The following is a 15,618-nucleotide window of genomic DNA, read 5'->3' on the forward strand; positions in this document are numbered from 1 at the left end:
CTAGTATTCTTAATCAGTTTGAAGAGTATCTGCGTGTTTGTAGCTGAGGAAGGGGAAAGCTCCCTGTTCTTGCTTCCTTGTATAAATAACCTGGTTACAAGTCACAGTAAACAAGCTTTGGCATCCTAATTGAGCTACAGATTCATTTTCATATTGGATCTCTTCCTATTTTTGGAATAATTCAGAAAGGATGACAGGTACACCCTGTGTTGGATATATTGTGGCACACAGAAATGGATAGCAAATGTTTTTTGGGCAGATTTTGTTAGTATTTTATTTCCCTTCAGATCTTACTCTTTAGTTTTATATATATATATATGCAATACCAGCTAAAGCCAGCAGTGGTAGCTGTGGTCAAAATACAGTACATTCCGAACATGCAGCTTTGGTTTCTGCAAGCTGAAGCTGGTCATTGCAGTGCTACACAAGGGATACCAGGATATACATCCTTAGTCTCAATGCAGGTGAGAGTATAGCGTGTTAGGAAAACTTAAATACATCTAAACCATACACTTTTAAATTCTTTCAGCCTATTGATTTTAGAAATAATTTGTTTGAAAATTGCAATAAAAAATGTTTTGAACTAGTAAATGCTTTAATGAATCTGACTTTATAACCCTTTTATATACACTGCTCCAAGCAATGAAGATATATTCAGTCAAGTGTATGTTAGGCACTGATGTATGACATTACAATCTATATACCCCTTTCTCGGAATAGATTGTAATGTCAGATTGCAGATCCCCATCACCTGACGCCTCACCAGATATCTGTTTTGTATTACATGCTGTATCAGATCATTTGTGGCTACCAAGGGTTTTTGGGCATTTTTGGAATTTAACACTGAATTTCACAGTTCTTTTGTACATTATAGGCCCTTATAATACAACATTATGTTTGATTTAAGGCTGCATTTTTGTAAAGAGTTTGCTGTACAAACAAGCTGGATTTGTTACTGCCATCCAGTAGTGCATTACAGCAACTTTATTTCTTCCCGTCTGTGTATTTCAAGTTCAATAAGAATGAGTTTGGCATTAACACGTTGTTCAAATCCTGCCCCTAACTCAGAATAAAAACCACGATGCTTGTGCAGGAAATCAAGACTGTATTTGTAGAAGTAGTCCCTTTTTAAAGCCATGTTTTAATGATCTAAATTGCTTCAATCTAAATACCACTGTTTTTACCTCTATTCTTCCTTCTGGTGTTTTCTCCCAGGGGTGATTTTTTTTTTTTTTTTTTTTTTTAACCACCATTTTTAACACATAAACAGATGATATGAAGGTCTGTGAGCTCCAGAGCCATACTGCCTGTTTTCTAATTTGAATGAGGAACGAAATGCTGCATTCTGATCATTTTTAATGTAGTCTTGATGGAACCCTGTAAGACAAACTGCCCCCATATTAAAACATTTACATTTGTTTCCTCCACCTGCAACAGCAGCCTGAAGTGACCAACTGTCTTTAAGCACACACTGTATTTTGCTGTGTGGGTTATCTACAAATTTCAAGAAGGTTAACTGTTCTATTTTGGAACGCTGATTGAGTTTGGTGTCAGTGTGTGAGTCTGTGAGAGGTTTGGTTTCATGTAGTGTATGTAGTTTTAGTTTCCTCTGCATGATATTATTTGGGTATGGAAGGTCAGCATTTAGCACCTGGGATTAGGAGGTCGTAGGGTCACTGTGACAGAGCAAGAATGATTCTTGGTGATAGATCTCCCTCCTGACCTGTGAGGGCGCTGTGTAAAGGGAACAGAGTGCCCTGGACCGGATGGCCAGACAATTAATTCCCAGGGTTAGGTGGAAGTCAGCCATCTAGAAAGGGGGTGGCGCTCCGGTACACTAAGTCATCGACCCCAGAAGGGAAATGATATGTCAGCTGCGGATTGGAGGAGCGGTTGCAATCATTGACCAAGAGGGTGTGATTGACGGTACAAAAGTGAGGTGATCTGTTCCTTTGTTATGGTTAACATTAAACCAGTAGGAAACCCGTATTGTAATTGTGAGTGTTTTGTCGTATCTAAAAACTGTTTGTTTGTTGTTATTCAATGGCTAACACATCCGGAGCTGTCGCTAAAGGCCAGCACAAAACCCGGACAACACTGCACTTGTCATGATTAAACTGTATTTGCACTACGAGCACTGTAGCACTCACTGTGGACTTGTGTTAACTGCGGATGTGTAAAATACTGGGACTGTTATTTAGGGGCCAACCCATGGATTAAACAGTGCAATACGGAAAAGCTGTGTATTGCCTGTTATCATTATTGTTTACTGTTTGTCATCAGACTTTGGATTACAAAATAAACCTTCATTTCCACCAATACTCTGTTGTTTGTCCTTGTCTTGAGCACTGCATCACCCCTACACCTGCGCACTGCAACCACTTTACCAAGAGGCATTGTTTGTAGTAAATTTCTTGCTCAAGAGGTTATAATTATAAACATATACAAAGTTGCACCCAGTAGATCTGAGGAGCTCTAAATGGGTCCAGCATTTGGATGTCCAACCAAACTTATTAAAATGCATGGTGCTGTTGAATCTGCGAGAGGAACTTTGTTGTGTGGGATAGGAGTATGGTGTATGTGCTTTTTTTTAAGATAAGGGCATGAATTAAAGTCTAAGATAATCTATTTGTTCCTAAAGCATAGTGGGTTACCTCAGTGGAATCATATACTCCTGTTAAATATTAAAAAGCAATTAACAAAGGTTCATAAGTGCCAGTTTATTTTAACCCTGTTTTCATCATAATTTAAAATGACCAATTTGTTTGTCGTTTCACTGCTGCAATTCATCCCTGTCTGGAGGGCTGAAGATCCAAACATAAGAAGTTCTGGTCCTAGGAAGTGATGCCCGAACTTTGCACAGACATTTTACAACAATGTGTCCAACATACAGTATTGTAGACTGAGCTAGTGAAAGCTATAGCTTAGGAAAAACTTGACTGGATATATTATTGATATTTTAAAATGCTTTTAAAACAACCTGGTGAAAACCTAGTCTTATTGGAAGTCTTATTTGTGGCAGCCTTAGATTGGAGGAGAAACAGATGCACTTGACAACCAAGGGGGTGTGATTGACAGTATATAAGGGGATGTAGCAAGGTGATCTGTTCCTTTTGTTATGGTTAAGGTCGAACCAATAAAGGACAAGTGAAACGTGACCATGAGTGTTTTGTTTGTTTCGTGTAACTGTTGTATTTGTTATTTGTTAGACAGCTAACACAATCCAGATCTGTCACTACAGGCCAGCACAAGCCCGATTTAACCAGCACCATTGTTCACGGATACACGGACTTGTGTTTGTGTGTTATGTGTTTAAATACTGTGCTTATTATTTTCGGGACGGAACCCCTTGTTTATTTAATTGAGCAGTATTGCCAGTCCTCCATTTATTGTTTACTGTTGTCATCAGACTATTGGATTAAAAAATTAAAACCATCAGTTCACCAGTACTTTGTTGTTTGTCGTTTATATTGAACACTGAATCACCTCTACATCTGCTCACTGAAATCCACATTGCCACAACACTCCAGTATACAGCCGTGAAATTAGAGAACTGAAACAGTACAAAAATGCAACTAAGAAAGCGTAGTCAGCCCGAGTGGAATCCTAATGAATGATAAACCTGCATGTAGTATCTGGAAAAAATCTGGAACTTTTTTAAAATTTAAAACTAATTGCACAAAGGATTGATGGATATGAATATCTTTACATACATTATTTTACAAGGTTAAAATACAGTGACCACCTGGAAGCTGAGAAAGCATGTTAAACCAGTTTATACTCAATTGTCAAATTTAATTGGATTGTTGTGTAATTTTCCTTTTTGGCAGCAAGGACAATGAAGACGATTAGCTCACTGGGTTAATGACGTGGGGTTTTCCAGTGCCAAGTGTAGACCCAGTGTGTAAGTCTGAGGTACGTTTGACTTGAAGACAAATGACTATATTTAGTTCAAGGTTGTTACTATTCCATGCATTTTACGTTTGGCAATTAATGTGAAAAATGTAAAATTGAAAGACTGTACACCAAAACAAAGCTAGTTACTTGTGACTGACATTTTTTTAAATATTTATTTCTGAAGGATAGCTTTATCTCCAAGGTGTTCACATGTTGTGTTAGCATGTTTTTCTGGTTTCATTTTTTGATCAATAATTTGTGAAACTAGACAGACAAATGTTTGGTTCCTTTTTTCTTGAGTGCAGAATATTATTATGTGAGAGTTACTGTGTGTTTTCCAGAGATAACAGGAATGCTATGCATGATACATAATGCAATTTAATCCCATTTCTGCTTTGATTCTGCTGGCTAATGCAAGTTTCCAGCAGAAAGCAGGTACGCTGAAGCCTGCAGGCCCAACATGTTCAACAAAACAGACCCGGTTATGTGGAAATAAAATGAAAGAACAAACTGCAGGAGCACAGAGGAATAAGATATCTTAATAGCAGGCAAAACAAATTGCTGGCCATAATTAATTTAAGGTCAGTATGTTTTTATATGATTATATGTTTCAGTGTGTCTTTTGTCTTTTTATTTTGGGTGGGGTGGGGGGGTTATTTTGTATGATACGCTGACTGGACTGCTAGGTTTGTAATTGGGTTTGTATTTGCCCTTTCAGTCAGCTCATATCAGGATGCCCTTGAGAAGCTTTGAGGATCAGATTCAAGGGTATGTTTTTTTCTCATACATATTTATATAAATAACTTTTTACATTGACCTATACAACCAATAATAGACTTACAAATCATTCAGACTTTTTTGTGGTTCTAAAGACAAAAAAAGCTAATTGGGTCCAAGCCAACTGAGATCTTTTCACTTGAAACCCTTGGATACTACCCAAGATCAGCCATCCTTGATTCTGACTGTAACCAGGTTGGGAATGTGGCAGGAGGAAACATTCAATTGTATTTTCCAATGTATGTTGCAGTTTAATATAGGCCGGATCCAGTTGTTTTGAATTATCAATGAGAGATTTTTATTTGAACTACTCTGTAAAATGACTGTGAAATCCAAATATTTTCAAGAAACCTTTGCGACTCGCCTGCACAGTAGACCTTTTGTTGCCTTTTTAGTTTGATGCGGAAAGCTGCTTCCAATTACTGTTGCTGTCTAGCAAACAACATCCTCTTACAAGACGTAAAAGGATGCCTCTTCTAGAGGCAGTTGTCTTTATATAAAAAAAAAAAAATCTTTAAAAGTGAGAGAGATCTTTCAAGGTGGGTAAGAAGATTTCTTGAGTCGTGAATGAGCGCAGGGTAGCACGCAGCCTCCGCCCTGTTAAACACCCAGCCTGTTGTGTGCATAAAGGATTTTTTTTATTTTTGCGCACTATATTTGCATTATATTTTTATGCGCAGTTGTACAGAATTCCATACAAAAAACGAATACTGTGTTTGTTTGAATTCCTCATACAGTGCAGTGGAGAACACAGCTGTTGTGTTTTTTTTTGTTTGTTTTTTTTTAAATATTATTGGTATACACCATTACTCAGCTCCAGGGTTGTTTTATTAGAGATAACTCAGGGGAGCTGCATATCTGCCCTCTCTTGAAATCAGCCTTGACAGGTCAAAATGTGTTTTTTTTTATATATATAAGTTTGGAAAACCTGTTTCCATCCTGTCGTTTGTAGAGAACCTATAACCACAGTAGACCTCCTGTTGCGAGCTCAACTAATATCCCCTATTATTATACAAGCATAAGAAGCATCTGTTGCCACAAGGGTAGTTTAATTGCTCAACAAAAATGTGTGTTTGTTTGTTTTTTTAATTTATTATTCTAGTCCAGCCCGTATTTGTCAGGGTTATTATTATTATTATTTTTTTTTTTTTTTTTTTTTTTTTTTGAGGAGCTGCTTTAAAATTTTCTTTAAAACATACTTAAAGGGGTTTTGTCTTGAACATTTCGAAAGCTTTTATATGTCACACACACAACACACACCACGTGTGTGTGTATATATATATATATATATATATATATATATATATACACACAACCTTGGAAATTTAGGCAGTATCCGTCATAAAGAGTATTTCTTGGAATCTTATGCTATAGTTTTCGGATGGACCGGCTAGAAACCTTTTTGAATATATTACTTTGTGTTGTATTTTACAGGGCTTTGGGGGTAGAAACCAGCTGCTGGTTTTTAATTACTTATTCATTCTAAAGTACAGTAGAGCTGTATGTCTTCAGCTTTACATTCAAATCCCTTTTATATCTCTTATTTCCTCTTGCCTGTATTTTTGTTCCAACAGTTCTTCACAGTAATTCTGCAGTACATTTTGGATAAAGAATAATTGGGGTTCTTATTTACAAAAAACAAAATACACAGTAATATTAAAGAATATTTTAATTGTATTTAAATTTAATTTATGAATGGGTATATCCTTTTGATGACATCATCAGCTCTATAAACATTTGCTCAGTTCCGTCGTTAGCTGTTGGGAATACAAACAAATGGAATATACCGGCAGCAGCACCCAGCGTGTTATTAACAGTGTGCCTGTGTGATACAGGATTTATATACTGGAGGATGCGATCATGTTCAGGTTATTTCAATTACCATAATTGTTAATGTTCCTTTGCTTTTCAGTACATATGCAATTAAATGAAAAGTACTTGTAAGCCAATTATTTAAATTATTATTTCAGCTTAACATAGATACAGCATTACTTTAAAAAAAAAAATATATATATATATATAGGCATGTTAATCACAGGGCCATGAAACTTTTATAAACACAGTTGTAGTAAAAAACAAAGCTGTAACAACATGTGTTTTACACAGTTTTTTTATTTATTTATTTATTGGGGGGGGGGGGGGGGGGGGGCTTTATGGACAATGTCATTTTAATGCTGCAGATCATGTACTCCTGTGTTCTTATTTCAACAGGCGTTAACCCTTTACGAATAGACCCCTTAGTGTCTTAATATTTGGTACACAACTGTACATTACTATACAAAACAATAATTCTGTACAAATCTGAGCTCTTCATATTATAACATAGATACATGTGTTACAGAAAAGTAAAGCATAAGTATTCTTTGATTTTCTTATTTACTCATTTACTGACACATAGGCTTTAAACTCATATCAGTGGGATAGACCACATGCTTTGACATAGGCTCTTTCATAGTTTGTACAGAGGTGTATTCTATGGTTCTCTCAAGTTCCATTACAGGTGGTGCCCAGTGCACATTAACTGTTTCACTGCCACGTTGCTTTTAACCTCTCAATATGTTGGTGAAAAAAATATTTTTCACATTTTCATTTTACATCATTTTTACAAACCATTTGTACTGATGTGACATACCGCTTAGGTTATGCTACCAGAGGCAGGCTTTTTGTTTTTTCTTCACAAAATCAAAAAAATGTTTTCTGATATTGGCTTCATTTTCGGTAGACATCTGTATTCCAGGGGCGGCGCGGTGGTTTGCGCTGCTGCTTCACAGCTCCTGATGTTTGCATTTTCTCCCCGTGTTCGTGTGGGTTTTCTCCGGGTACTCCTGGTTTCCTCCCACAGTCCAAAGACATGCTGGCTAGGTGGATTGGCCTCTCTAAATTGTCCCTTAGTTGCCCTGTGATGGACTGATGTCCTATCCAAGGTGTAGTCCTGCCTTGCATCCTGTGTCTGCCCGGTTAGGCTCCCGGTCACCGTGACCCTCTGTAGGATTAAGCGGTTACAGATAATGGATGGATGGATGGATGGAACTTTATTCAGCAATTTCCTGAGGTCAGCAGTTTTGGGCAATACTTTTACAATATAGAGGTCATGTGACTTCTGGGTTTTTGCATGATGGGGGACAACACACCTTCATTAGTACACATCTGTACAATATGTCATTAAAGTCAAGAAGGAACATAACATAGTCTTTAAACTTGAATAGTATCTAAATGTATTCTTTTTTTTTGTTTCTTAATAAAATCTAAATGTTACGATCATGTAACTATTTTACATGGGACAGCTGAACAAAAACTGATATTTGTCTGACATTTTGTTGAAGGTTGTTGGAGTGAGCTGTTTTGTTTTGGAAGACAGTTGTTTTTCACCATAACTAATACACGTAAAGTAAAACCCAATCTGGATCAGACCTTACTGCTCCCAAAAAAAAAAAAAAAACCTAATATAAAAAAAGCCATGCCTTTCATGGTTTGTTTTAACCTTAAGCTTTAAGAACTGCAGTAGCCTCTCTGGGAGGCTGATAAATAGGTTTTATCCCAATGCAAGGTCATTAATGTCTTATGGTTCTTTAAAAATTCAAATTCAATATGGTATTCAGGCAATTTAATGATTGCTGTTTTAAATCTAAAAATAAAGCTGTCATACAGAATCATTTTTCCAAATACACCACCCATTCGCTATATCGCGGGTTTCGGGGTCCAGTATAAATCTGCTATAGATCAATCTTTTTTTTTTTTAGTTACCTTTCTCTAGGTTTTAAATGTTCATGTAGTACTCTGGCCAGAGTTAAAGTAGTGTAATTTTGCCTAAAGTTGTCTTTTTGCATCTAGATCAGTGGATTAGTGGTCTAAGTATTGGAAGATGGTCATATATATATTTTATTTGTAAATCCTACTGTTTTGTTTCATTTATGATGGTTCAGTTAATTCATGCTGGCAATAAAGTCAATTCTTGGTGTACTGCACTGTGAAAAGACTCTTGTCTAATTCACTGCCCTCTATTTCTTGGCTTCTCTTGTGTTTGTCAGATGGCAAAATAACAAGGAAGCATTGAAAAGGGATAATGGACACTAATAAGTCACCCTTCCATGCACAGGGCAAAAATGCCACTTCATTTAAATTACTGGTTAATCCTTTTCCCGTTTTCTTTAGTTTCTCCGTGTTTCCCTGGTTACTGTAGTTTTAGTTTTGTTCTTGTTAGGATTGGGTTCTCTATGAAAATCTGTCCAACAGTGCGGTTTCATTCTATTAGCACAAAAGGGATCAAAGAGATTTATAAGATCACCTTCAGTCTTGCTTTTTATTTGTATTTTAGGCAGACAGATTCTAAACTAATTGCTTTTCTGGTTCTTTATGTAAATATTTATCAAGGAAAGCAGAATGACCTGGATGGGAAATTAAAATCTTACTTTTCTTGAATCTGACACTAATCTGTTTTTTTACTGTAGCATTTAAAATGCCTACATGATTTTCATCAGTGGTTTCTCATTTGAATCTCAAAGTGAACAGAAATTGAAGGTTTGAGAGTGTTGAGTGCAAACTTGTACTGCACTCAGATTGATGTAGAACAAGAGCATTTTTAATTATTATTTTGACTTTGTAATAAAAGACCAGACATTATAGATCTTAAGTGTTTTGTCTTTTTATACACATGTACACATTTTATATACACATTTAATAGTGACACCACACATTATAAAAAGCCATGCAATGTGTATTGTGTTCTGCAGGATTGTAGAACTTAAATATCTTTAATAAATAATCCACCTTTGACTGTACATGTATTACAGTTGCATTTACATTGATGCTTTGGGTAATTTTAGTCTTTATTTTTTGTCTTGAAGTTTGTTATTCTCCAACTTGAGTAGCCTTCTGGCTAGCCTCTTTGTCTTCAAAAGTCACCTTTTTGTTCCGTTTTGGGTCAATCCAAGAATTGTGAATGACTGCATTATTTGGCAAGGTATCTGCCTCCACAATGGACACAACTCGCTTCTTCATTTTGCTTTTGAGGACCTTTTGGAATTTCTGTCGTGTAAAAGCATACAACAAAGGGTGAAATATGGTAGTCCCATAGGCCATGACGAGAAACCCAAGTCTTAACCTTACCAACAGGTCACTGGGGCCTACGCATAAAATGACAGAATTTAAAATGGTAATAGGTGTCCAACAAAGAAGGAATGTGGAGATTATCAAGAGAGACATCTTGAAGACCCTCCTTTGCCTTTCTCGACGCTCTCTGTGACGTTTCACTGCCCTTCTGAGAGCAATTATAACTGAAACAGAAGTTCGTACACCAAACATGACATTGCGTCCTGTACTGCTTTGTGACACGTCTATTGTCTCTTGCTGTCTGGCCAGAGAAATTGTCTTTTTCTTTCTGGCTTTTTTCTTTTGCACTGTAGAAAACCTGGTGCCAATCCTTATGTTCAAAGCCTGCAGTATTTTGTAGTAAGTGAACAACATGACAATGGCAGTGAAAAAGAAAATAGGGATCTGTGCAAGGAGGTGATAATACAGTCCCAGTTCAGTGTAATATTGGTTTATATCGGTACTTGAGAGGGTCTTGTTTTGCCCCATGTTTTCAGGTTGAAAGTTAAAAAAGCTGACCTCCATGAACGGTATCAGAAAACTAATGAAGGACACAATCCAGATTAGCGTTAGTAGCATCACTGTCCTTCCCATGGTCAGAATTCGGTTTGCTGGCTTCACCGAAATATCGTACCGGTCCAGGGTGATGGTAAGAACATTGACTGCGGTCGCAACACTAGCAAAAGACACACAAGCCTCGTGAAAACAGCAAATCAGAGCAGTGTTGCTTTCTTGGGAAAGCAGAACAACAACAATGGTTAGGGGAATGCAGCCCACACAGATTATGACATCCAGCACATGCAAGTTCATTGTGACAATGTTACTGACAGAGTTAATCAGGTTGGACTTCATGCAGTAGAGGACGAGCACAGTTAAGTTGCTACTGAGGCCCAAAACTATTTCCAGCATGAGAAATCCAGTAAGTGAAACCTGAAAGCTCAGTGGATATGGCAAGGCTTGATTCATGTTGCTGCGCATGGAGTCTGTATCGTCTGGTACAGTGACGTTGTGTTCAGACTTCATAGTGGCTTCCAGCACTGGGGGGGAATGCATTATCCTGCTAATAGAGATTTTTTATTAGAACTAAGATCTAAGCAAGCAGATGACGACATCATCATCATCATCATCATCATCATCATAGCATTCAACAGCTTTATTGGTGGGTACTTCTCAAGGACAGTGAATGTGTGTGTGTTTTTTATGTGTAAATATGGAAAATGTATTTATTAAATTAATCGTTCATGTGAAAAATCTAGTACAAAATTCTTTATCCTTACTGTATCTTAATGGGGAAATATGTTTTTGGATTTACAGTACAGTCATAGGTGTTGTAAACATTTGGTAATTCACACATTTTAAATACAATACGAAGATTGTATTTAAAAAAAGCTAGATTTTTAATTATAAAACTAAAAGGCATTAATACTGACATTGGGTGAAGTTAATTGCAACCTTGATAATATAATGCAATGATTAGGGATGATATCTACCAGTGATGTTGTTTTCTGAGAAATTTTTTTTTTGGGGGCGGGGGGGGATGCTGAGTGCCAAATGTATTTGCTCTGGACATTTTGTATTTCATGAGAAAATCATATAACTAGCAAAGGCAGCCAAACTTCATTGCTTTCGCAGGAAATGTTGGGATATGATCGGGTTCATGCAGCCAGTAACTAACCTTTTTCCCCAGAGTTTTTTGAAAGCCTCAGGAGGCTGTAAATGGGATCAAGCAGATTTGCTGTTGTTGATACAGGATGTCATCAGATCTGACCATTTTATTTTTCAGTGCTCTTCAGTGATTTTTAGTTGTGCTGTGCACCTTGCAGGACTGTAATTTGGCTGTTTTGTTTTGCTCTTGAACATAGAATTGCCATTTAGACTGGTCCTGTTTACCTCAAGTCGAACTTCACGGTTTAATGTTTTAGCCACAACTTACAGGAGAAAATAAATGAGGGGATCGGGAATAAAATGCCCAAGCCATCTGACATTTACAAATAGACTGTATTTCCAGGCAGCACCTATAAGTAAAGTACACGTTGTGAATTCTGTATAAATACAGGCCTTTTTCCTTCTGCAAAATAGAATTTGGTTTCCTTTTAAAAATGATTATATGTTGCACTGCTGTTTTTTTTTTTGTCGTCAGGTAAGCAGCGCTGTTAATTCAGTTTAATTATAACCAGCTGCTACTTTTTAACACCATTTCTTCTCATTAACGGAGTCAAAGAAACAAATTATAAAACCAGGATTGCTATCCAGGATGGAGGCAAATGATTTGCATGTTACTGCATTAGTAAGCATCAGTAGGCTAATTTGAGTTTCTCTTCACAGTCCTTGTGTTTTGTTCATGTGATGTTGCGTTGCTTTTGAAAGCTTTGTTGGCTTGAATTGTAGGTAGGAATTGTGTTGTTGCATTTGAACACGTTGTCCGATACTGTGTAGGCATGGATTCGAGAACGTTCAGAGCTGCTTGTCTCCATCCAGAGAAAATGAAAGCCCTCCGTTTCTATCAGATTGACCAGCCTAATTTGCACAGTAATTTTGTTTGTAAGAGCACGCGGACTTTGCAGAATCAGTAGGGTCATAATCCATAATGATTTTATAGCTGTTCGGTCTTTTGTGGTAACTTCATTGTGCATTTCCTGGAAATTTATAGAGATGGAATTGTATTATTTTATAAGTTTATATACCCCAGTATCAAATATATCAATATCAATAAATCGGTTTTAGAAACAATTTGTGTGAGGAACAGAATGCACAGGAGCCTAACATGAGTACACACACACACATATATATAATGTATGTGTATGTGTGTGTGTTTGTTTTTATATGCCATATGTTTCTCACTTTCTCTTTAGATCCACTGTCTTATACTAATTTAAGGTGTCTTCTATTTAATCTTCCATCAATTTTGAGATTTAAACACAAATCAGTGTTTGTTTTACTTAGGACCAATTCTGATGTGAGGTAACTTTTCTCTGATAATGTCACTGGTTGGTAAGCCACACAGATCAGGCTTGTTGTATTTCTTTTCCTTTGTCAAAGCAGTTTAAATATGCAAACCTTTTTAGATGGTAAGAATACAGAATATGAACAGTGATCTTTGTTCTGTAGTATCTTGCATGTCTAGCCATAGTGTTCACACAAGTGAATATCATACCTGATTCTGAACTGTGTTTGACTCTAAATGAAGGTACTGAATTCTTAGTTTCATTAAAATGTAGCTGTACTGTTTATCGGTTTAATGTAGAAATGTCTTATCACAACTCTGTTCATGCCTTACATGATTTTTGGAAATAAATAGGTATGTGCCATATTCCAGCAGTTTTGTTTGGGTAACTTCTATTAATTACGTTTACAAAATGTTTGAGGGACTACAACCAATATCTCCTTTCCTGCATTTGAAAAATTATAAAACAAGCAAGCTGCTTAATTCTTACATTTATATCTAGCATTGTTTTTGTATTTTTAAAAAAACACACACACACACACAAATTCTTACCTTGGAATGAACTGCTTTGGAAAAGCATCCTCACACATGTTTTGAAGTAGTCCAATTTTGGATTTATTCACCAGCCCCCTTTTCTGTCAGCGTGCCGATTTTTAAGAACATGAAAAGCTCTGCTTCAGAAGCTGGAAATTAAAGACACATGCCTCCCTTCTGTTCCATTGCCTTAAAATGTGTGATATTGAAAGAACGTGGCGTACCTGTTACTACAGCTTGGTTGTTGTTGCTGTTGCTGCTGCTGCCTCAGTCTCACTACCAGGGTATCTGGAAATTCCTAATGAAAGTAATTTAACATGCTGAAGCCATCATGCCTCAGGAGACAGCATCCAGATCCAGTCTTCCTGAAGTGAGCAGTGTTTTACACTGTGGCTGCAGTTCAGCTTCCACAGAATGACAGCGTGACTTGTTTCTGTGCCTCGCTGCAGAGAATTGCAGTGCTTGCTCTTATTGTGATTGGTCTCTCGTAATGGGCTTAACCCTATCTTCACTATGTAGGAGATTTCTGTTCAATTTTTTTCATGCTGGTGATGGGTTTTACCAGGTTTATGAAGTCAGGCAGGATAGAATCAACTTTTTCATTTAAGAAACACCAGTAGCAGATTTGTAATGAAATGTTTGTTTTTATTTATAATCACAGGCTATGGAGTCTTGTACACACATTACAAACTAGGCTATTCAAGTTGTTTGGAGATCTGTGTTTGCGTTTCAGTGAAGGAGATTTCAGCTGCGTGCAGCACATTTTTAATATTCATTTTAGCCAGCATAGTTGAAAATGGAAATGTTCCTCACACTGGTAACACAGGGTTATGAATGGATTTCAAACATTGAATGTCTGATTGATAGTTTTAATTATGTTTAGCTGTCGGATTTCAGACGAAATCACTGCCTTCCATTATTTTATTTTTTTTTTTATTTGCTTCAGTGTGTGAAATCAGAACCAGGGGGCATCCTTCATGTGGATGAATAACATTGGAGACATTCCCGAAAACTGGAAGGATAGGGAATTTCAATAGCAGCTTTTTATATATATATATAAAATATATATACACACACACACACACACACACACACACATATATATATATATATATATATATATATATATATATATATATATATATATATATATATATATATATATATATTATACATATATGTATGTGTGTGTGTGTGTGTATGTATGTATGTATGTCTCCATCCCCTTTCAAAATTTTCACCTTTTGTTGCTATAGCCTGCAATTGAAAAGCATTAAAATAGTTTTTTTTTTTCATTTATCTACACATCCTACCACACAACTTCCAAGTGAAAAAAATATTCTAGAAATTTGTAGAAAATTAAAAAATAAAAACTGAAATATCTTGGTTGGATAAGTGTCCACCCCCCCACCCTTGTAAAGCCTAAATTAGCTCAGGTGTAGTCAGTCACCTTCAAAAACACACTCCAAGTTAAGTGGCCTCCACCTGTGTAAAATAGTTCCTGTAGGTTCCCTCTGCTGGGTAGTGCATTTCAAAGCAAAGACTATACCATGAGTACCAAGGTGCTTTCAAAAGAACTCTTGGACAAAGTTGTTGAAAGGCACAGATCACAGGGGATGGGTATTAAAAAAAAAATCAAAGGTCTTGAATATCCCTTGGAGCACGGTAAAGACGATCATTAAGAAGTGGAAGGTGTATGGCACCACCAAGACCCTGCCTAGATCAGGCCGTTCCTCCAAACTGGATGACCAAATAAAGAGACTGATCAGGGAAGCTACCAAGAGGCCAATGGCAACTTTGCAATAGGTACAGGCTTTTATGACCAAGACTGGTCAAAGTGTGCATTTGACAACAATATCCCAAACACTCCACAAATCTGGCCTGTATGGTAGGGTGGGAAGGAAGCCATTACTCAAGAAAGCCCACCTTGAGTCCCATTTTAAGAATGCAAAAAAAAACATTCTGTAGCCATGTGGCAAAAGGTTTAGTGGTCTGACGAAACTAAAATTGAACTTTTTGGCCTAAATGCAAAGCGTTATGTTTAGCGCAAACCCAGCACAGCTCATCACCGAAAGAATACCGTCCCTACTGTGAAGCATGATGGTGGCAGCGTCGTGTTATGGGGATTTTTCTCATTGGCAAGGACTTGGGCACTTGTCAGGATAGAAGGGAAAATGAATGGAGCAAAGTACAGAGAAGTCCTTGAGGAAAACCTGCTGCCCTCTGCAAGACAGCTGAAACTGGGACGGAAGTTCACCTTTCATCATGACAACGACCCAAAGCACACAGCCAAAGCTACACTGGAGTGGCTAAGGAACAAAAAGGTAAATGTCCTTGAGTGGCCCAGTCAGAGCCCTGACCTAAATCCAATAGAAAAT

At 37.0% G+C, this 15,618-nt stretch overlaps 1 protein-coding gene and 1 pseudogene across 2 annotated transcripts; one reads left to right on the plus strand and one right to left on the minus strand.

The window, feature by feature from the left end:
- LOC121319026 overlaps positions 1-15,618 on the plus strand; it is a 105,436-nt pseudogene that overhangs the window by 3,113 nt on the left and 86,705 nt on the right.
- LOC121318308 (G-protein coupled receptor 22-like) lies at positions 9,355-13,653 on the minus strand. 2 transcript variants are annotated; one of them, XM_041254828.1, is made up of 3 exons: positions 13,259-13,653; positions 11,438-12,398; positions 9,355-10,822 (listed from the first exon to the last, which is right to left on the minus strand). In XM_041254828.1, the coding sequence occupies exon 3, from the start codon at positions 10,813-10,815 to the stop codon at positions 9,523-9,525; it is 1,293 nt and encodes a 430-aa protein (XP_041110762.1). In that variant the 5' UTR covers positions 10,816-10,822; positions 11,438-12,398; positions 13,259-13,653; the 3' UTR covers positions 9,355-9,522. The 2 variants fall into 2 exon arrangements, with proteins under 2 accessions (XP_041110762.1, XP_041110760.1); XM_041254826.1 differs by having other exon boundaries at positions 9,355-12,398.

Source organism: Polyodon spathula, chromosome 7 (genome assembly GCF_017654505.1).
Source record: "Polyodon spathula isolate WHYD16114869_AA chromosome 7, ASM1765450v1, whole genome shotgun sequence".
NCBI classification, from domain to species: domain Eukaryota; kingdom Metazoa; phylum Chordata; class Actinopteri; order Acipenseriformes; family Polyodontidae; genus Polyodon; species Polyodon spathula.